We start from the raw sequence: 24,239 nt of genomic DNA, 5'->3' as shown, positions 1-24,239 counted from the left end.
ATTGAGGGGGGGGGGCGCGGCACACATGCAAAGGGGGGGGCGCCCGTGCGCCCTTAATGGCACGGGCCACCCCTGCCTCATCCTCACAAGAACAAGCATAAAATGAGTGCTCCCCTTTGTCCACATATCTGCACAACTACAGTATGTTCTCTACCCCCATCACAGCAGCACCAAACCTGCATTCTAGGACTGCCACCATTCACTGCTCTACTGAGATCGTGCCCAGCAGACTTGATAGTCACCGGCGACCCACGATCATGGTGTACACTACTGCTCTACTGACTGCCATCGTCCACTGCGCTACTGACTGGCGCCTAACCGACATAGCTGTACGTCGGTATTTGCGCGGGAGATATCGGGCACGTGCCCGGCAGACTCGATGTCCGCCGGTGGCCCACAGTTGTGGTGTACACAGGCAGAACAGGGAACTACCTATATAAACAAGGCGATTCCCCGTTCTGCCAGATGACATGTCAGAGATCTACAGTTCCCAGTGATCAGGAACAGTGATCTGTCAAGCCCTGGTAGCCTATCCTCCCCCTACAGTTAGAAAACACCCAGTGAACACACTTAACCCATTGATCGCCCCCTAGTGTTAACCTTTTCCCTGCCAGTGTCATTTTTACATTGATCAGTGCTTTTTATAGCACTGATCAATGTAATAATGTCACTGTTCCCCAAAAAGTTTCATTTGTGGGTCAGATTTGTCCACCGCAATGTCGCAGTCCCACTAAAATTGGTAGGTTGCCGCCATTACCAGTAAAAATAATAGTCCCTAAGCCTATCCTGTAATTTGTAGACGCGATAACTTTTGCACACATATATATACCCCTATTTTTTTTTTTTTTTTTTAACCAAAAATATGTAGAAGAAAACATATCGGCCTAAACAGATGAATACATTTGGTTTTTATATATTTTTTTGGGATATGTATTAAAGCAGAAAGTAAAAAAATTGCAGTGTCTATGGGTGGTAGGTAACCCCCATGCAGTGGCTATGGGTGGTAGGTGGCCTCCCCATGCAGTGTCTATGGGTGGTAGGTGGCCTCCCCATGCAGTGTCTATGGGTGGTAGGTGGCCTCCCCATGCAGTGTCTATGGGTGGTAGGTGGCCTCCCCATGCAGCGTCTATGGGTGGTAGGTGGCCTCCCCATGCAGTGTCTATGGGTGGTAGGTAGCCTCCCCATGCAGTGTCTATGGGTGGTAGGTAGCCTCCCCATGCAGTGTCTATGGGTGGTAGGTAGCCTCCCCATGCAGTGTCTATGGGTGGTAGGTAGCCTCCCCATGCAGTGTCTATGGGTGGTAGGTAGCCTCCCCATGCAGTGTCTATGGGTGGTAGGTGGCTCTCATGCAGCGTCTATGGGCGATAGGCGGCCCTCCTGCAGCGTCTATGGGCGATAGGCGGCCCTCCTGCAGCGTCTATGGGCGATAGGCGGCCCTCCTGCAGCGTCTATGGGCGATAGGCGGCCCTCCTGCAGCGTCTATGGGCGATAGGCGGCCCTCCTGCAGCGTCTATGGGTGGTAGGTGGCCCCCGTGCAGTGTCTATGGGTGGTAGGTGGCCCCCGTGCAGTGTCTATGGGTGGTAGGTGGCCCCCGTGCAGTGTCTATGGGTAGTAGGCGGTCCCCGTGCAGCGTCTATGGATGGTAGGCGGCCCCCGTGCAGTGTCTATGGGTGGTAGGCGGCCCCCGTGCAGTGTCTATGGGTGGTAGGTGGCCCCCGTGCAGTGTCTATGGGTGGTAGGCGGCCCCCGTGCAGCGTTTATGGATGGTAGGCGGCCCCCGTGCAGTGTTTATGGGTGGTAGGCGGCCCCCGTGCAGTGTCTATGGGTGGTAGGCGGCCCCCGTGCAGTGTCTATGGGTGGTAGGCGGCCCCCGTGCAGCGTCTATGGGTGGTAGGCGGCCCCCGTGCAGTGTTTATGGGTGGTAGGTGGCCCCCGTGCAGTGTCTATGGGTAGTGGGCGGTCCCCGTGCAGCGTCTATGGATGGTAGGCGGCCCCCGTGCAGTGTCTATGGATGGTAGGCGGCCCCCGTGCAGTGTCTATGGGTGGTAGGCGGCCCCCGTGCAGTGTCTATGGGTGGTAGGCGGCCCCCGTGCAGTGTCTATGGGTGGTAGGCGGCCCCCGTGCAGCGTTTATGGATGGTAGGCGGCCCCGTGCAGTGTTTATGGGTGGTAGGTGGCCCCCGTGCAGTGTCTATGGGTGGTAGGCGGCCCCCGTGCAGTGTCTATGGGTGGTAGGCGGCCCCCGTGCAGTGTCTATGGGTGGTAGGCGGCCCCCGTGCAGCGTTTATGGGTGGTAGGCGGCCCCCGTGCAGTGTTTATGGGTGGTAGGTGGCCCCCGTGCAGTGTCTATGGGTAGTAGGCGGTCCCCGTGCAGCGTCTATGGATGGTAGGCGGCCCCCGTGCAGTGTCTATGGATGGTAGGCGGCCCCCGTGCAGTGTCTATGGATGGTAGGCGGCCCCCGTGCAGTGTCTATGGGTGGTAGGTGGCCCCCGTGCAGTGTCTATGGGTGGTAGGCGGCCCCCGTGCAGCGTTTATGGATGGTAGGCGGCCCCCGTGCAGTGTTTATGGGTGGTAGGTGGCCCCCGTGCAGTGTTTATGGGTGGTAGGTGGCCCCCGTGCAGTGTCTATGGGTGGTAGGCGGCCACCGTGCAGTGTCTATGCCCCCGTGCAGTGTCTATGGGTGGTAGGTGGCCCCCGTGCAGTGTTTATGGGTGGTAGGTGGCCCCCGTGCAGTGTTTATGGGTGGTAGGTGGCCCCCGTGCAGTGTCTATGGGTGGTAGGTGGCCCCCGTGCAGCGTCTATGGGTGGTAGGCGGCCACCGTGCAGTGTCTATGCCCCCGTGCAGTGTCTATGGGTGGTAGGTGGCCCCCGTGCAGTGTTTATGGGTGGTAGGTGGCCCCCGTGCAGTGTCTATGGGTGGTAGGCGGTCCCCGTGCAGCGTCTATGGATGGTAGGCGGCCCCCGTGCAGTGTCTATGGATGGTAGGCGGCCCCCGTGCAGTGTCTATGGGTGGTAGGTGGCCCCCGTGCAGTGTCTATGGGTGGTAGGTGGCCCCCGTGCAGTGTCTATGGGTGGTAGGCGGCCCCCGTGCAGCGTTTATGGATGGTAGGCGGCCCCCGTGCAGTGTTTATGGGTGGTAGGTGGCCCCCGTGCAGTGTTTATGGGTGGTAGGTGGCCCCCGTGCAGTGTCTATGGGTGGTAGGCGGCCACCGTGCAGTGTCTATGCCCCCGTGCAGTGTCTATGGGTGGTAGGTGGCCCCCGTGCAGTGTTTATGGGTGGTAGGTGGCCCCCGTGCAGTGTCTATGGGTGGTAGGTGGCCCCCGTGCAGTGTCTATGGGTGGTAGGTGGCCCCCGTGCAGTGTCTATGGGTGGTAGGCGGCCACCGTGCAGTGTCTATGCCCCCGTGCAGTGTCTATGGGTGGTAGGTGGCCCCCGTGCAGTGTTTATGGGTGGTAGGTGGCCCCCGTGCAGTGTTTATGGGTGGTAGGTGGCCCCCGTGCAGTGTCTATGGGTGGTAGGCGGCCACCGTGCAGTGTCCATGGGTGGTAGGTGGCTCCCGTGCAGCGTATATGGGTGGTACCATAGAGCACGTCTTGGTCCAGGCCGATAGGTCTCACACCTCCTGGGCTGGCGCTCCTCTCTCTCCTCACACTTTCTCCTGTGTTCTAAAATCAAACTGCAAGTCAGCTGCGTGCGGGCCAATAAGCGACGAGCAGAGGTGAGTGCCGGCCAATGAGCGGCGATGTGGAGGTGGAGCGGATGACGTCAGTGCCGGCTGTTCTGAGCTGAGTGTTGCAGAGTGTGGTCGGGGATCAGGCTGGATGGAGGCGGCGGGCAGTACACAGGGATTACCCCGAGCTTTCCTGCACAGTCTGCGGACTCTGTTCGATATCCTGGACGATGAGCGCCGGGGCTACGTGCACATCCATGAGATCGAAACCCGCTGGAGGGGAGCGGACACACGGGAGCTTCCCCCCGGGGTGCTGCAGTGCCTGAGGAAGGTGGCGCCCCCTAATGGTTACCTGACCTTCGATCGCTTTGTGTTGGGGCTCCGGACTTCAATGTTCAACTCCCAGAACAGAGAGAACTGCCAGATGGGGGCTCCTCGGGTTCTGGCCAAAGCTCCCAGCAAAGTGGGGTACCCCTGTAAACCTCAGCCTCTGGGGGTGCGCTTCATCAATGGCACCAACCCCCGGCGTAGCACCGACCGCGTCCCCACTGGGGGCGATGGACCAGTCTGCCGAGGAGATGTGGAGAGACCCAGACCAGGTAACCTGGGGGTGTAAACCTGGGGGGTCCCCACTTACGTCATCTGGTGATAGGTATAAGTAAGGGGGGGGTTGTTTAGTATAAAATATTTTGGGGTGCTAACTATTGGAGTTGGAAGTGTAGAGATATCCTGACCTTTTGGGGTGCACAAGATCAATGTCATCCACCCCTCAACAAGTGGGAACAGCCGAGACACCCGAAATTGGCCAACAAAGCTGGTGACATCTGTGTGTGTATTGGAGGCCGATGGAGATTTTGGGGCAGAAAGTGGGAAGTGATGATATGAAAGTAACAAAGTAGATAACCTGGGCAAACCCAACCTTTGGGGAGTCCGATACATCAACAGTACCAGGCTAGGTAACTTGGAGGGGCCAACCTGGGCTCTCCACTTATGTCAATGTTGGGTAGTGGATTACGATGACTTAAAAGCAACTGCAACATTTTTGGTTGGCACTGCCGATAACATAAAAAAAAAACAACGTTTGGGGGTTCTGCTACAGTATTAGTACCAAAGATTAGGTGTAGCACCAAAAAGTTCACAACTGAGACCCAAGGTACACCCATGCCAATGACGCGTCAACGCAATCCAGAGATGATACTGCCTGCAGTCTGGTTCTGAGTGGAATTGCAGATTAAGTAAAGGTGTTCTGCTGGTGGCATTAGTGGGGGGCAGATGCTGATGAATATTTTGGGGCAGAAGGTGAAAAATCAATCAAATGGCTAGAAACAGTGGCTGCAAAATGTTTTGGTGACAAAGTACACAATTTGGGCAAATACAACCCTTTGGGGGGGGTCAAACACATTAATAATATCAACCATCAGGCGTAGCACAAAAAAGTTCAAAACTCCAATCCAGGTAACTTGGGGGTCCAGCCTGGGTTCCCTGCTTATCTCATTATCAGGTAGTAGTGCGTGATTTTGTGGTGGTTGGGGGGGGGGGGGGGGGGGGGGTGAAAAGACCTCCGTCTGGAATGGGTCATTGGGTTTACTATCTTTCTGGGAGCAGCATTTCAAAGTTGAAGAGTAGATATCAAATCCTGATTGTTGGGGCTGTGTTACGTCAATGGAAATGACCCATCAATAAGATCATGGTATGGTACCCTACATTCTGGATCTACAGAAGACAGCGGATTTGCTAAGGGAGGCATGCTCCTGATGGCATTTGTGGTAAATGGCACCAAGAGCCGGATGAATATTTTAGGGCAGAAAGTGGGAAAGTCCTTAAACTGCCAGAAGTGATAAAACAAAAGTGACTGCTAAATTTTTGATTAAGAAAGCAGAAAAGGCATGCAAACCCAACCTTGTGGGGTCCACTACATTAACAGTACCAATGACTGAGTGTAAAGTAAAACATGCCCCACTTTGATCCGGGCCTAGGCAACGTGAGGGGCAGTTTGGGTTCCCCACTTATGTCTTTTTCAGGTAGGACGTGGTAAAACGTAGTGATGGGTTCAAAAAGCTAGAGCTGTTTATTGTAATAACATTTTACTGGATGTCAAATTTTGGAATGGAACAGTAGATCTCAAATGTAAATCCTGACCTTTTTGGGGGGGGCACTACATCCAGGTCAATGGCCCATCAACAAGATCCTGAGATGGTACTGCCTGCATCCAGAAGGAACAGCGAAGAGACTCCGATTAACGTGAGGCATTCTGCTGATGGCTTTAATGGGTTTTGGAAGTTGATGAATATTTTGGGGCAGAAGGTAGAAAAGTGACCAAACTCCTGCCAAATTGTCAAGACGCAAAGTGGATAAAACACAGCCTTTGTGGTTCCACTACATGAAGTGTGCCAACAATAAGCACCAAAAAGAGCCCAACTAGGGAGACCTGGCTTAAGCAATGGGAAAACCCAGACTTGGTGGTTTGGGGCTTCACCCGGGATCTCTGCTTTTTATGTCCTTTTGGTATTTTTGTTTTTGACAGAAAAAAAAGTTGGGACCTCAGACAAACTTTTTCAGGTTAGTTATGTAGAGAAGGGTTAGATTTGTATTGTATTTTTCCCTCTGACTCTCTTCCAAGTGAGCTCTTCAACACCAAAGTTCTGTCTAATATTCTACTTTATGAAGCTATCGGGAGTGTTTGCAGGAAGTTAAGGAATTGGAAGAACAGGCAGGTTTTTGGGTTAGATTTGGACTAGTTCCACAAAGTGGTACAAAGGAATCATCAGGAGTCTGGGGGGCAAATATTGAAGCTTTATCTGATGGTTTTTATAGTCTAAGTACATTGCTTTTAGACTGGCCTATACGTGGTTTGAATCCAAGCTGGTTCAACAGGAAGCAGCAGAGATTTGAACCGATAATGGGCAGGCTGAGTGTACAAAGTTGATCGCACAACTTGGGTACAACCATCCTGCTGTTTTCTTTTGCGATTATCGCTAGCAGCTGCTATAGCCGCTAGCAACAATCCTTGTCTTCTGGTGGGGAAGGCTTCCCCCAGCCAAGAGAAGACATTTGCTGATTCCCTTGTCAGCCAGGCATGTACTGGCCATTGGGACTACAGGGAGTTTCCCGGTGGGCCGGTTTCAGTGACAAAGTAATGGCTGTGAGGCTCGTCCTCAACTTCATGCAGTGATGTGAGAAAGATGAGAAAAATACAGAGGAGAATAAGTGAAATAATAAAAGAGGTTAGTGAGGATTCCTTATGTTATACTACTTCTTATGTTTTTTTGCACGATTGTGTATAGTTTTATAAACTGTTTTTGTGCTTGTTTGCAAAATTAAAGTGGGCCGGTCTGGATGAAGTCCAGGGCCAAATTTTTGTACCAGTCCAGCCCTGTTGTCCGCACTGTCTGTGTTTGATAGGGGGGGGGGGGTGGGGGCAGTTGCAGAAAAGAGATTTGCACTGTGTATGGCCGGCCTTTAATCTCATCTCTGGTTTTTGTTGAACAGATCTAAGGGGGATTTACTAAAACAGGAGAGTGCAAAATGTGGTGCAGCTCTGCTTGAAAACCAATCAGCATCCAGGTTTTATGGTCAAACAAGCTGAGATTAGAAGCTGTTTTGGCCACCATGCACAGCTGCACTAGATTCTGAGTGCTCCAGTTTTAGTAAATCTCCCCCTAATTGTCTATGACCACCCCAATTCAATGTTCTAACCTAGATCTGTGTTCTTATGTCACAATCCTCTTCTAGACCTGTCTTCCTTATTACGTTTTGTTTGTTTTTCGTTTTGTTTGTTGTGTTTAGAACAATGGTGATGTGACCTTGTTGTAGAGAGACTTTTAATTACTAGGAAATGTCGGCAAAGTATAAACACTTCTTAATTGCTTAGGTTTCTATGTAGTATAGCGAGGTTTAAAATATCACTTGCAGGGACTGTCTTTAACCGCAACAAGAAATCTCCTGGAACAGCCCAGGCAAAAACTAAACACTGATCCCAATGAGGAATTTATAGCGGATTATTGTGGCAGTGCTCGGCCAGTGCGGTTCTCCAAGTCACATGCACAGGTACATGACCTCTGCATATGTACAGTATCTCACAAACGTGAGTACAGCGCTCACATTTTTGTAAATATTTTATTATATCTTTTCATGTGACAACACTGAAGAAATGACACTTTGCTACCATGTAAAGTAGTGAGTGTACAGATTGTATAACAGTGTAAATTTGCTGTCCCCTCAAAATAACTCAACACACAGCCATTAATGTCTTAACCGCTGCCAATAACAAGTACACCCCTAAGTGAAAATGTCCAAAATTGGGCCCAATGAGCCATTTTTCCTCCCCGATGTCATGAGACTCATTAGTGTTACAAGGTCGCAGGTGTGTTTAAAATTTTGGTGTTCTCTCCCTCTCTCCCCAGAACAGGCCTCGCCATGGTCGACCAAAGAAGTTGAGTGCACATGCTCAGCGTCATATCCAGAGGTTGTCTCTGGGAAATAGACATATGATTGCTGCAGAGGTTGAAGGTGGGGGTCAGCCTGTCAGTGCTCAGACCATAAGCCACACACTGCATCAAATTGGTCTGTGTGGCTGTCGTCCCAGAAGGAAGCCTCTTCTAAAGATGATGCACAAGAAAGTCTGCAATCAGTTTGCTGAAGACAAGCAGACTAAGGACATGGATTACTGGAACCATGTCCTGTGGTCTGATGAGTCCAAGATAAACGTTTTTGGTTCAGATGGTGTCAAGCATGTGTGGTGGCAACCAAGTGAGGAATACAAAGACAAGTGTGTCTTGCCTACAGTCAAGCATGGTGGTGGGAGTGTCATGGTCTGGGGCTGCATGAGTGCTCCCGGCACTGGGGAGCTACAGTTCATTGAGGGAACCATGAATGTCAACATGTACTGTGACATACTGAAGCAGAGGATGATCCCCTCCCTTCAGAGACTGGGCCACAGGGCAGTATTCCAACACAAGGACCGCAAACACACCTCCAAGACAACCACTGCCTTGCCAAAGAAGCTGAGGGTAAAGGTAAAGGTGAGCATGTCTCCAGACCTAAACCCCATTGAGCATCTGTGGGGTATCCTCAAACGGGAAATGGAGGAGTGCAAGGTCTCTAACATCCACCAGCTCTGTGATGTCGTCATGGAGGAGTGGAAGAGGACTCCAGTGGCAACCTGTGAAGTTCTGCTGAACTCCATGCCCAAGAGGGTTAAGGCAGTGGTGGAAAATAATGGTCGCCACATTAAATATTGACACTTTGGGCCCAATTTGGACATTTTCACTTAGGGGTGTACTCACTTTTGTTGCCAGCGGTTTAGACATTAATGGCTGTGTGTTGAGTTATATTAAGGGGACAGCAAATTTACGCTGTTATACAAGCTGTACACTCACTACTTTACATTGTAGCAAAGTGTCATTTCTTCAGTGTTGTCACATGAAAATATGTAATAAAATATTTAAAAAAAGTGTGAGGGGTTACTCACTCACTCTTGTGAGATACTGTATGTCTAACCAAAACTTTGTTCTTTAGTTTTGGAAAGGGTGGGTAACTTTATAAACGGTCAGGTGTTTATTGTTGTCTGTGTCATTACTGGGGAGATTCATCCTCCTTTTTGTCCCGGCGATCCTAAGTTGCTTACCACAAAAGGAGGTGTGTTTTTGTTTTTTTTTCTTTCATACTTTTTGTGCTGCTTAGGACTTGACAGTATGTGGCCCTAAGGGCCCATTCACACCAGAAACTGCACATAACTGTGTTTTTTTGACTGCATGTTTTACATGCTGCAAAAACATACACAAGAGGGCGCAAATGCCTACATTACCACCAAAACCATTTATCGAAAGCACACAAGTGTTATACTGACAAAGTAGGACTAAAATCAAGTTTGTCATATACAATGCTACAGCTGGTGAGGTGTGTGACTATGACCACAAGGTGGAAAACTACGCATTTCGGGGGACTGACCCCCTAACTCAGAGCTTCAAGAGTTCTGAGGAAGGGGGGGGGGGGTCTGTACCTGAAACGCATACGATTTTTTTCCACCATGTGGTCATAGGCACCTGCCTGAAGCATTGTATATGACCAGTTTGATTTTATTCCTGCGTTGTCAGTATATCACTGTGTGTTTTGGATAAATGTTTTTGGTGGTAATGCACTAGGCATTTGCACCATCTTGTGTGTGTTTTTGCAGTATTTGGAGGGATCGCCCAGTCTGAGGAGGGCTGCATTGCTGAAACCCTTGCCTGCCATAGTCATAATGTTTAGGGAAGTCCTGGGATTAAGCGCTGGATTGTGTTTTTGGCATGTCTACATGCATTTTGAAGCACGCATTAATGCATTTTGGGCTGCGTTTAGCACTGTTTGCAGTGCATTTTTTCTATACATTTTTGGGCTTGGCTTTCTTGGATTAATGGGGTGCGGTGCGCTTGTACATTCCCTGCATTTGTGGTGCTTTAATTTTTCTTCCCCAATTTTTTTTTTTTTTTTTTAAACTGCACTGCTTTGATGTGAACGCGAACACCTCACTCTTATTCGGGCTGGAGGGGGTGTGACACAGCCTGTGAAGGGCAGGAATCCACCCACACCATGTTATTGCAAGGAAATAATAAATATTTGATTTCAAATATATATTTGTATGACAATTTTTAAAACAGTTTTTATATATTATTTTTTTTTATTTTACTCCCTGTATTCTAAAGGCTGTTTTTATTTTATGTGACCAGCAGCAGAGGACTAGAAGCTGTTCCTGTTTGTTTCCATGCAGGCAGACTGGGAGAGAGCTGGGTCACGGGACAGCAGTATATCGATTAGGAAAAAAAGTAATTAGCACTGTCATTTTAATAAAAAATAAAATCTATCATTCATATACAGAAATAGAAGGGACAATGTAAATTAAACTGTTTTTATTTTTTTTTTTTTTTTTTTTTAAACTTCTTTTTTTTATTAGTAGTAATTGGTACAGACAGGTACGGTAAAACAGGTATTGTACATCTCTGTGTAATACAAACAAGACATCATAAATGGTATCCAGTCTTACAGTAATAACTTCCCTGTGCTTCAGGTATACAGAAAGTGTGTACAGGTTTTGTTTTTATTTCCCCCCCCCTTCCCCCAAACAACAATAAACAAACCCTCAAATAAACCATTGCACGCATAAGTAAGACAGTCAGGTGGCGGTGAGGTCAAGGCCCCAACCCATTCCACTGAGGTCACAAGAATCTCATGGTGGTATTCTCATATTATGGTAGGTCACGATGCAGCAGTTCCACACGTTTCTATCTTATCCACCCAAAATTAAACTGTTTTTAGTGTCACTTTAATCACACAATGCTCCATTCCTGTGTGATTGCTACAAGATGCTTCTTATTTTCTGACCGAATGGGCAAGATGAGTGCCTCTTTAAGCATAATTGAGCTCCTAAAAATGTAGGTTTGCTTTAGCTTAGGTTAAAAATATGTGCATTTTCAAACAAAGCGCCACTTATTCTTTTTGCTTTGCCCTGAGTGATCCCACCCTCCACAGCCGCTGCCTCCCGTTTTTGTTTACATGCAGTGGCGAAAGGTGCCCTCTAGTGACGGGGCATGCACATTACAACCCAAAAAAACTTTAATGGGATGATTGCCTGGCCGGAGGTAGAAAAGCCTTGTGGAACTCTATGGGGATGTACTGCTCGGGTGTAGCCAAGAGAGCGAGTCTTTCACCTCTGGCTATCAACAAAAAATTGCGGAATCCGTGGCCATCGGATCTTGGTAGGCGCAACTCTGCCGAGGGGGAAGGTGTTATCCTTTAGGCCAAAGAGAATAAATGCACTTTTCCTATAAATCACTCAGTAGCAAAAGATTAAAGCAGTCAGTTTGGATTTAATCTTAAATTTTTATTTTTATTTTTAAATCAAACTTTTGTCCCAAAGCTGAACAATCGTCCTGCCTCCAGCTACGCTAAAATTTTTGCTTGAAATTGAAGCGAGAGCTGAGGAGTGGATTTGGTGCCTCCCCCCCCCCCCAGCCCTGTGCATTGTCGGCAGCTTTCCCCAGAATGAATACATTGGCTGGGTGTGCCTGGAATTTAGGGGGGAGTAGGTGAAACTTGATTTAATCAAATGGGGAAATGGATGAATTATGGGTGTAAAGGGAGACAGCTTAGCTGCAGGTTTCCACATGTGTGGATCTGAACTTTGCTCTCCGCTTTTACAGTAATATACAGTATTAGATGTCTGCGTAAATTAATTCCTGGAATGAAATAATATATCTATTATGGTCATGGAATGTGAGAAGCCAAAAGAATAAAGCAAAAACAAGTAGGGGCTCCGTTAGCTCCATGGGAGCCTCGTGGCTTTCTTCAGACCACCATAGAATTCTAGGCAGCTATAAAAGAAACAAATAAATGCAATCAATAATACATAATTGTATATATATATATTTTTTTTTTTTTTTTTTTCATGCAGGCAGTGTATCTGAATCTGACCTGGTGTCAGCCTCTTACCATTCCTGTATAGCAGGGCTGCAGTTTGATGGGAAGATGTGTGCATGCTGATAGGAGAGAGCAGAGTGACAGACCAGCTCATCATTGTGCTGCTTCTCCATTCGCTGTCCAGTCAGATTGGGGCTGGTCCGGGATGACATGGGGTTGACTGATGCTGGCTGTCAGACTGAGGACACCTGGCAACAAAGTACTGCAGGGGAATATCTGGACTGATGATTACTTTTGCTGCAAAAGCTAGTTTTATTTCTCTTTTTAATGCGCTATTTATTTTTGACTGTTCTGTATTAAAGTGGTACTAAAGCCTACACTTTTCTTTTACCTTAAAGGGGTTGTAAACCCTTGTGGTGTGTTTGACATTTAAAAAAAAAAAGTCACTTGCCTCCACTGTGCAGTTCGTTTTGCACAGAGTGGCCCTCGATCCTCCTCTTCTGGGGTCCCCCGGCGGTGCTGGTGGCGCCTTCCCACATCGAGTGTCCATGTTGGAAAAGCGCTCTCCTTGGTGGACACCCTTCTGCTTCTTTGTCCATTCACACAGAATGCAGGGACTCGGCCTTGCCCCTCTCCTCCATCACCCCCCCCTAACCCCCCCCCCCCCCCCCCCGGGCCACGTCATTGGATTTGCTTGACAGTAGAGGGAGCCAATGGCTGCACTGCTATCTATCCAATCGGGACACAAGACACCAGCTACAGATGGTGTGCTCGTTCCCGGCAGAGAATGATGGCATTCAGGTAAGTAAAGCTGGGGGGGCTGCAGCACTAAAAAAAGTTTTCACTTTCATGCATTAAAGTGAAAAACCATGAGGGTTTATAATCCCTTTTTAATGCATTCCTTGCATTGATATAAAAAATGTTTAGGCATTGAATTTGGCCCGTCATCATCCCTCCTTATACTTTCCTGAGTCCCCTTCAATCCAGCGGTGAGCACATCTGCAGCTCTTCTCTCCACTCACTTTTGGTCTTGCTGGCTTTGCTGGGGCACCCAGTGCTCTCAATTAATGCCACTGACAGGGCCAATTACTGCTGTCAGTGTCAATGGAATACAAGGGGCTCGGGAGTGAGCACACATAGGGGCCCCACATGGGAAGCGGCTTCTAAGGCACTGGACAGATAGTTTTAAAGCTGAATTCCAGGTATGGCAATCTTTACATTGGTGGTGGACCAATGAAAGTGTGTGTGTGTGTGTGTTGATGTGAAAGCTGGTTATTAATGTAATAGAATCCGCTTCTCCCAATGATCGTCGCAAGCTTCTAGGTCCTGTGCTGAGAAGCTGCCATGCAGCATTGTGAACATAGGAGGATGCTCGTTTGGCACAGGCGCCATTCAGGGAACATTTTCCATTTTTCTCAGTGAATGCAAAGCATTCTCTGATTGGACGCATTGGAGAGGGTGGGCAGTGACGACATAATCTCCACTTTGTATCCATTGATAAAATGCAATGTCTTCTCTGAATGGGGCCTTTGCAGAGCAAGCAACCTCCTGTTTTTGGTAAGCAGCAGTGCAGGCACTTGGCACGGGACCCGCAAGCAGGCGGCAATCATTGAATGTCCAGGTCTTTGATTTTGACCTGGTCCAGACTTGCTGAAGCGTTCCTAATCTTATCATTAAGGCTGAAAAACAGCCTGAAAACGATAAGCTCAGGTGTGAATGCATCCTGAGACATTAGGAATGGTTGCAGAAAACTTCCACCATGCTGAAGACAGTCTACATACGATGCGTTGAGGCCAGGACTCATGGAGGACTTTGGATGGCTGTCCCATCATAAATGACCATTTTGGACTTTCCCTGGAAAGTCCAGAAGTAGATTGCCTGACACTTGGTGGGAAATTCAATGGTGGCCGATTGTTAAGACATTTATTTTCTTCTTGGGATGTCATCCAGCTGAGAGAGGAAACTGAAATAGGGAAGGCCCACAAAGTTTCATGCAATTGGTATTCTTGGAGGGGTTGATCTCCATATTTGCTCCTGTGTGAAGAGTGATTTGTATAGAGGGGGATGGAGGAGAAGTGTCCATGTGTTCACAAGCAGGCGAAGAGCGTTTTTTACAGCTGGAATGTTTATATGGAGCTGCTGGTGCAAATCCCCACACCTATCCCTCCTGTCCTTTTGGCCTCTGCCTGGCTCCTTGACAAAGACTTATCTCATGTGCAGAGTAAATATTGGCAGGCGGGTAGGGACTAGCTCCGTCCTGCCTACTCTGAGGATTGACAGGTGAGACTCGGCCGGGCTCAGTTCAAATTCCTGATCAGATTGCTACATTCAAATCTGAACGGTTCTTGGCTTCCGCAGAAAATTGCAGCAAAGATTTACCTACAGATCAATCAGGGCTGTTCAGATCTCCTCTGTGTTGTAGTGCGTTACACTAAAAGGAACCCGCATATGTTTTACTGCAACCATAGAAATTCATAATTGTGTAGTAAAATATACATGCAGGATACCATGCGACCAGCAGGCACACGCACATAATGCATACTGACATGCGTTCTATCTGGCTGCTGTTAGTATGCAAATCTCACCTTTTAGTGTAAGCATGTTATCTGCCGCATTAAGACACAATGCTGTTCAAACGTTTGCCTTTAAATGCAAAATGTAGTAAAACTGTTTAACCTTCTTTGCTTAGGATGCAAACCTGTCTCAGTAGGGTTTGCATTCCAAGCAAATTTTAAAAGGGAGTTGGGCGACTGGTTTGGGCCGAACATTGCCTGTCTTATCATTTGGCAAAAAACTGAATTTGCAGGGCGTTCGGCGGGTGTACGAATTCCGAGAGCAGTGAATAGCTGGTTGTAAAGGAGGGGGCCGGGAAGCCAGACTCGAGGGGCCTGGTATGGACACCGTTTTTTAAAAACCTCTTTCTATTGTCGGCAGTGGTTTTGTATTGGCTGAAATGTAAAAGTAATTTCTTGAGATAGATAGAGATATAATAAATATATATATATATATATATATATATATATATATATATATATATATATATTTTTATTTATTTTAAGACATGTCATTTTTGCTGTAGCATGTTCTATACACCGTACAGATGCACCACTTACCTTACCAGGTAGACTAAGGGGACCTCCCCCAGGCACTATATGTAAAAGGATTTTTTTTTAATTTTATTGTTACACTTTTAAACATCATTAAAATCACTGCTCCTGTAAAAAAAAAATCTTTAAAAAAAAACATTTTGTGCACTGATGCATGACCCCCCCCAGGGCAATACCCAGGACCCCCATACACTTTTTATGGGCAATTACTTGCATATAGGGGGAACATGGGGACATATAGACACTGCTCAGGTCAGAACTTTTTCCATGTTCGGGAGTTCTGCTGCGAACCAAACGGTGTGGGGGGGGGGGGGGTGGGGTTGGGAGTTCAGCCCATCTAGTTAAAAGCAGTACTTTCGGATGACATTGGTCATGCCCTCGATGTACCAATGAGAATTTTGGTACAAAGGTATGAGCACTCAATACTACTATTGTTTGGCCAACTTTAGGCTCCAGCTCCCCCACGTCCTGCAATGCCAAGTGGGTGGCTTAGCTTGGGTGTTCCTAAGGCTGGCCATAGATGGAGTGATTTCCCCCCCCCCCCCCCCCCAATTCTCAAATATCGATGTTGATGTAGGAATCCCTCCTGCAGAGCCATTGTGTTGAGAACACAGTGATTATTGCCAGGGGTTTTAACAGCTGCTAGCAATAATGCCATGTAAAATCCGACTTTCTACTTGCATCCAAGTTGATCGATCGACTAGGGTACAATCTGCCTGTCCATGCATGGCTTAAATATCAGCCAGTTCCTGCTGAACCAGCTAAGATTCGAACTGTTTATGGCCGGCTTAAATGGGTTGTAAACCTACATGTTTTTTCACCTTAATGCATCCTATGCATTAAGGTGAAAAAACAACTGTCAGTGACCAGCCCCCCTGTTTTACTTACCTAAACCCTACAACTTGACCCGCAAGGACATGCCGTCTCTCTGCCCAGGCTTCTCGGCTCTTGATTGGATAGATGGATAGCATCGCAGCCATTGGCTGCCACTGCTGTCAATCAAATCCAATAATGGGGCAGGGCTGAGTCCTACATTCCGCCTCTATGGACACTAAATGATGGACTTGGCAGAGCACCCCCCCGGGAGAGCGCTTCTCCTAGGGTTATGAGATGTGGGGAGCACCCGCCGAGGTTCGGGCCACTTTGGGCAAAACGAGTTGCACAGTGGAGGTAAGTATGTGTGTGGGTGTTAACCAAAAAACGAACCCTTTAGAATCACTTTAAGACTGGGTATACAACCTTTTTTAGATTTTATTTAGCCTGCAGGTTGAGCAAAAATAACAGATTTCCCCATCCACGGCTATAGCGTGCAGAGGGAGGAATTCTACTGCTCTGGCTGCTGCATTCTGACACCTTGCAGCTGCTTAGATGAGATGCAGCCGCTGCTCGGCTGACAGTTTTCCACCTGGCTCCTTCCTTTTTACAGTCGAGAGATGTTGGGGTTGGAGGCAGCCAACAGGATCACTAACATAGTGAATTTTGGACAGTCCCTCAGGATCTGGCCGAGATGTGCAACTTCTATATGCCAAAAATATTTCTATTTGCATACAAAGTGTGGGGATTCCCTGAGCACTCTGGTACAGCTTGACAAATTCATGAAAAATGATGGCTTATGTCAAAGCACATGACGTAGACAATATAGCAGGAGGACCCATTAATGAGGCCGCCTGATTTTGCACCATGTTAAGGGAGAACTAAATGGACCTGTACACACGATCAGAAAATTGGACTAAAACTTCTGCTTTCTAATCGATCGTACAATAAACTGATTAGTGCAGAGCTTTCGTCAGCTAATCATTACAGTTCATCCGATTATCTGAAGGAACAAACGTGAAACATTTTCTCATAAGATACCAGATTTAATCAGTACAGTTTTTGCCCAAAAATACAATTTTTAAATCACTTCTGAATTTTTGTAAATTAACCGCTTGCCGACTGCTGCACACAGATGTACCTCAGCAGAATGGCACAGGCAGGCAAATGGGCATACAGGTACATCCCCCTTAAATTTGCCAAAACAGCGGTCGCAGTCACAATAAAAATCGCAGATCGCTGCCATTACTAAAAATAAAATAAAAAAAATGCCATAAAACTATCCCCTATTTTGTAGACGCTATAACTTTTGCGCAAACCAAACGCTTATTGCAATATTTTTTGAAAAATAATGTAGAATGCATATTGGCCTAAACTGAGGAAAACATTTTAGGAGATATATTTTTTTTTAAATTTATTTCAGGTACTTGTATAGCGCTGTCAATTTACGCAGCGCTTTACATATACAATGTACGTTCACAACAGTCCCTACCCTCAAGGAGCTTACAATCTAAGGTCCCTAACTCACATTCATACATACTAGGGCCAATTTAGGCAGGATCCAATTAACCTACCAGCATGTCTTTGGAGTGTGGGAGGAAACCGGAGTACCCGGAGGAAACCCACGCAGGCACAGGGAGAACATGCAAACTCCAGGCAGGTAGTGTTGGGATTTGAACCAGTCGCCCTTCTTACTGCTAGGTGAAAGTGTTAACCACTACACCACTGTGCCGCCCCACATATAAATTTATTATTGTAAAAAATATTGCCTTTTTTTTTTTTTTTTTTTGTGTTGTGGAAACTGCAAGCAAAAAATGATCCAGAAGGTATGAGTGCATTTTTGTGGTGTGAACTGGCACTAAAAAGCACATGTGTGCTCCAGTGCGTTTTTGATGTGTTTTACAGCATTCCAATCCAGTGCAGGAAAAATGCAGCATGTTCTACTTTTTTTTTATTTTTTTTTGTTTGTTTTTTTTTTCTCTGGAACTGCAAGGGCTTGTGTGAACTATGCCATTGAAAGCCATATAACCTACTTTTCATGTGTTTGTTTTTTTTAACTGGCCCACAGTATAGTTAAAGTTTAAATGGAGGAGCAATAAGCCCACACATGCTGAAAAGGACATAAAATAAAATCAAAAGGAATAATAAACTGCTCAAATAAAACCAACTTGGTGTCAGTTATTGAAGCATTGAGGATATAGTTGGGTGCGGTTATGTAGAAAACACTTGAAATGTTCTTGTAAAACTATTGGGAAAGACCAGTTTTGGTTTTATATATGAAGCAGGCAAGGGGCAGTGCTTGTGGACAAGAACTCAGAAAACGTTGATACTACGGATTATTGATGGGACTTTTCTTAATAATTTCACGTCTGCTGAGGCCACAGGAAGTGAACTGCAGCTGAGGACTTGAGGAGCTCCAGGAGTGTGGTGGTGGTGGTTGGGGGGCGGCAGGCATAGAATAATTGATTCCATGTGTGTCGGCCCTCTTTTTTTTTTTTTATCCTGTGTGAGAAGAAGTCCAAAGAAGACCTCTGGATTAGTGTACCTGGCCTTGTTTCTGGATGTAAGCCGGTTGTAGATGGATAGTGAAGGCAGCGAGGTGCCAGCGTACGTTTTCTGATATCTCCAAGGGTTCGCAGGAGCCTCAGCAGTGCAAATACAGATTTCCTCATTGCGTTATTGGTCAGTGAATGGAATCGGTAGAACACATTTGGACTTTTTACATGGCTGTCTATGGTGAATATTCTGCCTCAGTTCTTTAACTTGCAATTAAGATGAACTTGTGTTCTGCAAAGCTACAGGTTCACTGTTGGGCCCTCCTCCCCAGCTCTACTTATTCTTCCCATCATTCCCCTGCTAATCCCTTTGCCCAGTCCTGTGAGCAAAGGACACCCTGTGTAAGCTCTATTTGTTCTGCCCAGAGCTTACAGAGTAAGGACTCTCCTCCTGCCCAATGTGACCAGTGCTTGGGTCATCCAGTTGGCTACTGAAGTCCATGTGGGAGGGAACGGGGAGTGTCGCATGTTGAGAATTGTTGGGTTAGAACTTTCCTCCTACAGCTTGGTCTGGGTGACTCACTAGGTAGAAAAGTCTGGATGGGAATGACAGCCCTGGAGTCTGGACCTTTAAATCTGCAATGGTAGTGGTCTCTCCTTCTATCATGGTGGCTTTCCTTTTAAAATGAACTTATTAGGGTAACTTAACAGTTACTGCACACGGTCTGCAGATGTTTTAGTGTGTATTCTCGTAAGTACCCCATATTGGCCTCATATCCCGATATGTTAGAAGGCTGGCCATCAGCTAGCCTGTGTTTGTAGGAGGAGTTGGGGCCATATAATTCCTCCCCTACATATTTTTTCGGCTTGAACTATGGTGGCCATGGCACACCTAAGGCTGCCATAGTTGGGGTTATGTATCCTCCAGCAATGAAAGTCGGCTCTGAATTGGAAGTCTCGTGATTGCCATGCTGTGGTTTATATCTATATTAATAGGTGATGTGCTGTTCCTTATCACCCAAAAGTTACCAATTCCTGGTGTAGGGACTAATCACTATATCCCTGTTAATATCTCAATAACTGATGTATCTCAATAAATAATATACATAATGAAAATAAAATCTGAACATGTTATAAACCATCAAATGTGAAGCAACATTTAGAAAACTCGAACCAAAGTCCAAATAATATAAATGTCAATTACGCGTGATATGGTGTAAATACAACTAGACAGCTTTATTGTCCTTAAAACATCACATCCAGTTTACAAATCATACGGTTTATTCAGTGGCATAAAAAATTTCTTCCAAAGTGCTTGAAATAAACATTCCCCAGTGGTCTTATTGCCAATCCAACAATAAGTGCAATGCCCTCTCACCTTGGCATCTGACCTAAAACTTTAGGTTAGTTTGCACTTTCAAATGTTTATGCAACATGTGCAGGGCCCCAAGAGACCAATCCTTGCTGTCTTCGTTTAGCTTGTATCTAAAAATAAGGGGGAGAGCTCTCATAGCGCACCACATAGTACCAGTTTAAAAATATTTTATAATATAAATGCAACCTCATATATTAAAAAAAAAATATATATATATTTATATATAATTTTAAATCAGATTTTTGTTTTTTATCAAATGAATTTTAATAAAATGCTTATGGGCTAAAAATCTATCTAAAATATATTAATATTTTTTGTTCAGCATGAATTGGAGCTTAGTTCTGTAGCATGAGGCTGTATATTCTGCAATATTTACATTGTTGGTAAACTCATTCGATGAATCCAAACTCTACAAACTGAACATGCACTGCATGAAATTTCACAGTAACCATGAGATAAAACAAAGTTCAGTAATATTCCTTTATCCCATTGTTTTCCAAATCTATGTACACTTCAAACTGTACGATTGAATCTGTGCTGATATCGCTGTTTTACTAACCTGACAGCTTATTATTCTAAATAGAATCTTTAATATTTGCAAACAAAAATGAAGGTTTCCTAACTACCAGCAAGAATAAGTCCCTTACATTCAAAGAGCACCTGTCATTTCAGATCCATCGTGGCAGCGCCTGTTAGCGGGCATCCACTGCCACCACGTCCCTCACCTTGTTTCACTGCCGCATCGCCAGCTGTCCCATTAAAGTGAACGAGTCCGCAGCGGGTCAGAGGAGGAGCTGCTACAGGACAAAGATGACAGTTGCTCTTTAAAAATGGGTTAACTCAGCTTGATTTAACTGTTTGCCGACCAGCCGCCACCATTCTATGGCGGCAGGTTGGCAGGGCTGCACAAATTTCCGTAGTTGTATAGTGGGTGCTTTAAGAGCCATGGGGGGGGGGGGTGGCATGTGGCCGCCGGCCGCAATGTCTACTGGTGGTTTTATACAGCAATCGGTGGCTATTTTTAGTTCTGTTTTGCTGAATAAATGTCAGTGGTCCCAAAAAAGTGTCAAGTGTCCAATCTGTCTGTCGCAGTCCCGCTAAAAATCGCTGATCACTGCCATTACTAGTAAAAAAAAGTAATTCTGAAAATGTAGGAGGATACATATTGGCCTAAACCGATGAAGAATTTTTTTGGGGGGATTATTATAGTGAATAGTAAAAAATATTGTGTTTTTTTTTTTTTTTTTTCAAAATTGTCGCTCTTTTTGTTTATAGTGCAAAAAATAAAAACCCCAGAGGTGATCAAATACCACCAAAAGAAAGCTCTATTTGTGGGGAAAAAAGGACATAAATGTTGTGTACAACGTCGCATGACCATGCAATTGCCAGTTAAAATGACTCGGTGCCGTATATCGCAAAAAATGGCCTGGTCATTTAAGAGGGTAAATCCTTCCGGAGATGAAGTGACTAAATCAATTCCACTCTGCAACTTCAGACCAGGAAGGTTTTACCCCCTTAATGCCCAGGCCATTTTTTTGATACGGCACTGCATCGCTTTAAATGACAATTGTGCAGGCATGTGATGCTGTACCCAAACAAAATTGAAGTCCCCCCCCCCCCCCCCACAAATGCACCTTTTGGCGGTATTTGATCACCTCCCTGAGGTTTTTATTTTTTGTGCTATAAAATAATAAAGAGCGAAAATTTTGGGGAAAAAAAATATATTTTTTACTTTTTGCTAGAATACATATACAAAAAATATATTAAAAACAACTTTTCAATATATGTATTCTGCTACATATTTTTGTTACAAAATCACAATAAGAGTATATTGGTTTGTGCAAAAGATATTGCGCCTACGAAATGAGGGACATGCATACATACATTTATTTTTTGTTTTTACTGGTAATGGCGATCTAATTTTAGCGAGATTGCGGCAGACAAATCTGACCCCAAGTGATGATTTTTGGGGACCGGTGACATTACATTGATCAGTGCTATAAAAATGCACTGATCAATGTATAAATGGCAGGGAAGGGGTTAAGTGTGTTCTGTGTAGGGGCTGGGCTGCCTGGGACAACAGATCACTGTTATCACTGGGAATAGCAGATCTGAGTTGTCCCCTGACCCGTTCTGCCTCTTTAATGCAACTGCAGGTTGCCGGCTGACAGTCCCAAGACCCGCGGGGCGCTCCTACAACGACCATGCGCCCGCAGTTTAACATGCAGGGACTGACATATGGGTACATTGGTTTGCACAGGAGAGCCAACCTGCTGCAGTATATATACTGTGGCTGGTCGGCTAGTGGTTAAAAACGCATTGAGCAGTATGTCCCAGTCCAAAATTGTAGTTTCTCACCATACTTCTGGCTTTCACATCAACTAGAAGTGATGTCCCTGGCTCCGCCTAACATGTTGCGTCAGTGGTCACGTGGCTTCCTCAGGGTGTGGGTTCCCTTTTTATTCCCCTGGATGATGTCTGTGTACTTAATAGCTGCCTGTGGTCTGATAATGTCGTGTGTGTTTTTTTTTTTTTTGTTTCCCCCTTGGCAGCAGAAGAGGTGAAGAATATGTGTAGATCCAACAGTGAGGGCAGCGGTCAAGGCTTGATGGAGCAGTGCCGCCACCAGCGCACCAGAGGGGAGCATAGGCGGCACACTATTACCAATGGAGTGGACTATGGCGTGGTGAGTATAGTAAAAAACAGGGTTTTCTTTGTCATATACCAAGACTATATAATATGTCAGTTATACAAAAATACAAAAGTACAGTTTTGTCATTACATCAGTCGCAAATATTAATGATTGCCAAAAATCTATTTTTGCTGAATAAGGCATCTTCTATAGATAAAATAGGTCTGACAGCGGGGAATGTGCGGTTGGCTAAAATGGATCTGACGGCAGGGGAAAGTGCAGTTGTATACAAGGACTTTTTTTTGTTTTTGTTTTTTTGATAAATTGGAGAAGGGTTAAATTCTCTGCTAGGCATATATTTCTGTCTGTGACCCCCATTTGGAGAAATTTCACCTCGCTTCCTTTCCCTGTGACACAGTACTAAAAATGATGATCATAGTTGTCTATGGTATTTGCAGACCTCAATACAAACTTAGCTGGATGTTCTAACCCTTCACCCCTTAGGCTGGGTTCACACCGCTGCGGCAGCGAGAATCGGATGTGATTCGCACCGCACTGCAGTGCAAATCACATCCGATCTCTGTGCGATGCGAGTTCAGCCATACAGATAGTATGGCTGAATTCGCATCGCACCCGCCGCAAACTCGCACGGGACCCTTTTTTTGGTCCGCAGCAGAATCGGATCGCATGGGTGTTCACACTGCGATATGCAAACTGATCTGGGGGTGTCATTAACATTTCACTGACACTCCCAGCAGTCTGCATAGGGCAGTGTGAACTGCCGGCGGGAGGCATGCGATGCGGGAAAACGCTGCGGATTTGCGGCGTTCCCGCATCGCTTCAGTGTGAACCCAGCCTTAAATAACATGTTTTGGAGTCACTGGGGTTGATTTACTAAAGGCAAATAAGCTGTTCACTTTGCAAGGGCAATGTGCACCCGAGCTTAATGAATGAAATGAAGATCTACTGACTTCAATCATCTGATCAAGTGCAAGTAAAAAAAAAAGTATGTATGTATATTTATTGGGATAAATTTTCCTTTCATATGATTGGTTATTCTTTGCAAATTGAAACCTATCCACCTTCACTAAGCTGTGGGGTAAATTCCCTTACAAAGTGAACAGCCTGTTTGTATTTGACCAATCAATCCAACTAAGTCAAATCAAGTCTGCTGATCTGGAGCGCTGACTTCACTATTATTTCATAGCTTGCATTCTTGTCTTAGCTTTTTTGCTCATAAAGCATTCAAGTTAAAGTGTTCCTAAACCCTGGACCCTGCATTCACTATATCTTGTCGTACACAGAACATGGAAATGCACTTATTGTAGTAAATATAAATGGCTAAACACCTTTTTCACATCAGCAGTATATAGCAGTCTTGTGACTTTTATCGGTGTCTGGCTGAAGACTGGTTAAAGCTTGTAGGAGGAGTTTTCATTCTCCTCTGTCCAATTGGGCTGCATGAGCTCTGACCCTCTGTCAGGGACAGTGTTAATTGGCCCTGTGCTGATCACATGCACTCTCCCTAAAAAACAAAACAAAAAAAACCTTTTAATTGAGCATGTGCAGTGTGCCCCCAATGCTCTGTACTATCAGGAGATGGATTGGACAGTGGAAGAAGGAGAGGATCAGAGAAGACAGGATCAAACAGCCAGTGAGTATAACAAGCATTCTTTACTGCATATAAAGACTGATTTTACTGTTATGGGTGTAGTCGCACATTATCCACTTCAGTACAGGGCACTTCTACC

General features: G+C 45.9%; 1 protein-coding gene across 2 annotated transcripts in view; it reads left to right on the top strand.

Moving 5' to 3' along the window:
* The first annotated feature begins 3,772 nt into the window (after window positions 1-3,772).
* SAPCD2 (suppressor APC domain containing 2) overlaps window positions 3,773-24,239 on the top strand; it is a 37,750-nt gene continuing 17,283 nt past the window's right edge. The window contains exons 1-2 of one of the 2 annotated variants that reach the window (XM_077477215.1): window positions 3,773-4,271; window positions 22,412-22,542. In XM_077477215.1, coding sequence (XP_077333341.1) covers window positions 3,824-4,271; window positions 22,412-22,542 — 579 coding nt within the window. In that variant the 5' untranslated portion in view covers window positions 3,773-3,823. Of the gene's footprint in view, window positions 4,272-22,408; window positions 22,543-24,239 lie in introns of both variants that reach the window. The other variant, XM_077477208.1, reaches the window with a different exon arrangement.

Source organism: Lithobates pipiens, unplaced genomic scaffold, assembly GCF_037356315.1.
Source record: "Lithobates pipiens isolate NorthernLeopardFrog02 unplaced genomic scaffold, aLitPip1_a1.2 Scaffold_1, whole genome shotgun sequence".
Lineage (NCBI taxonomy): Eukaryota > Metazoa > Chordata > Amphibia > Anura > Ranidae > Lithobates > Lithobates pipiens.
This window is presented reverse-complemented; position numbering and strand designations above follow the sequence as displayed.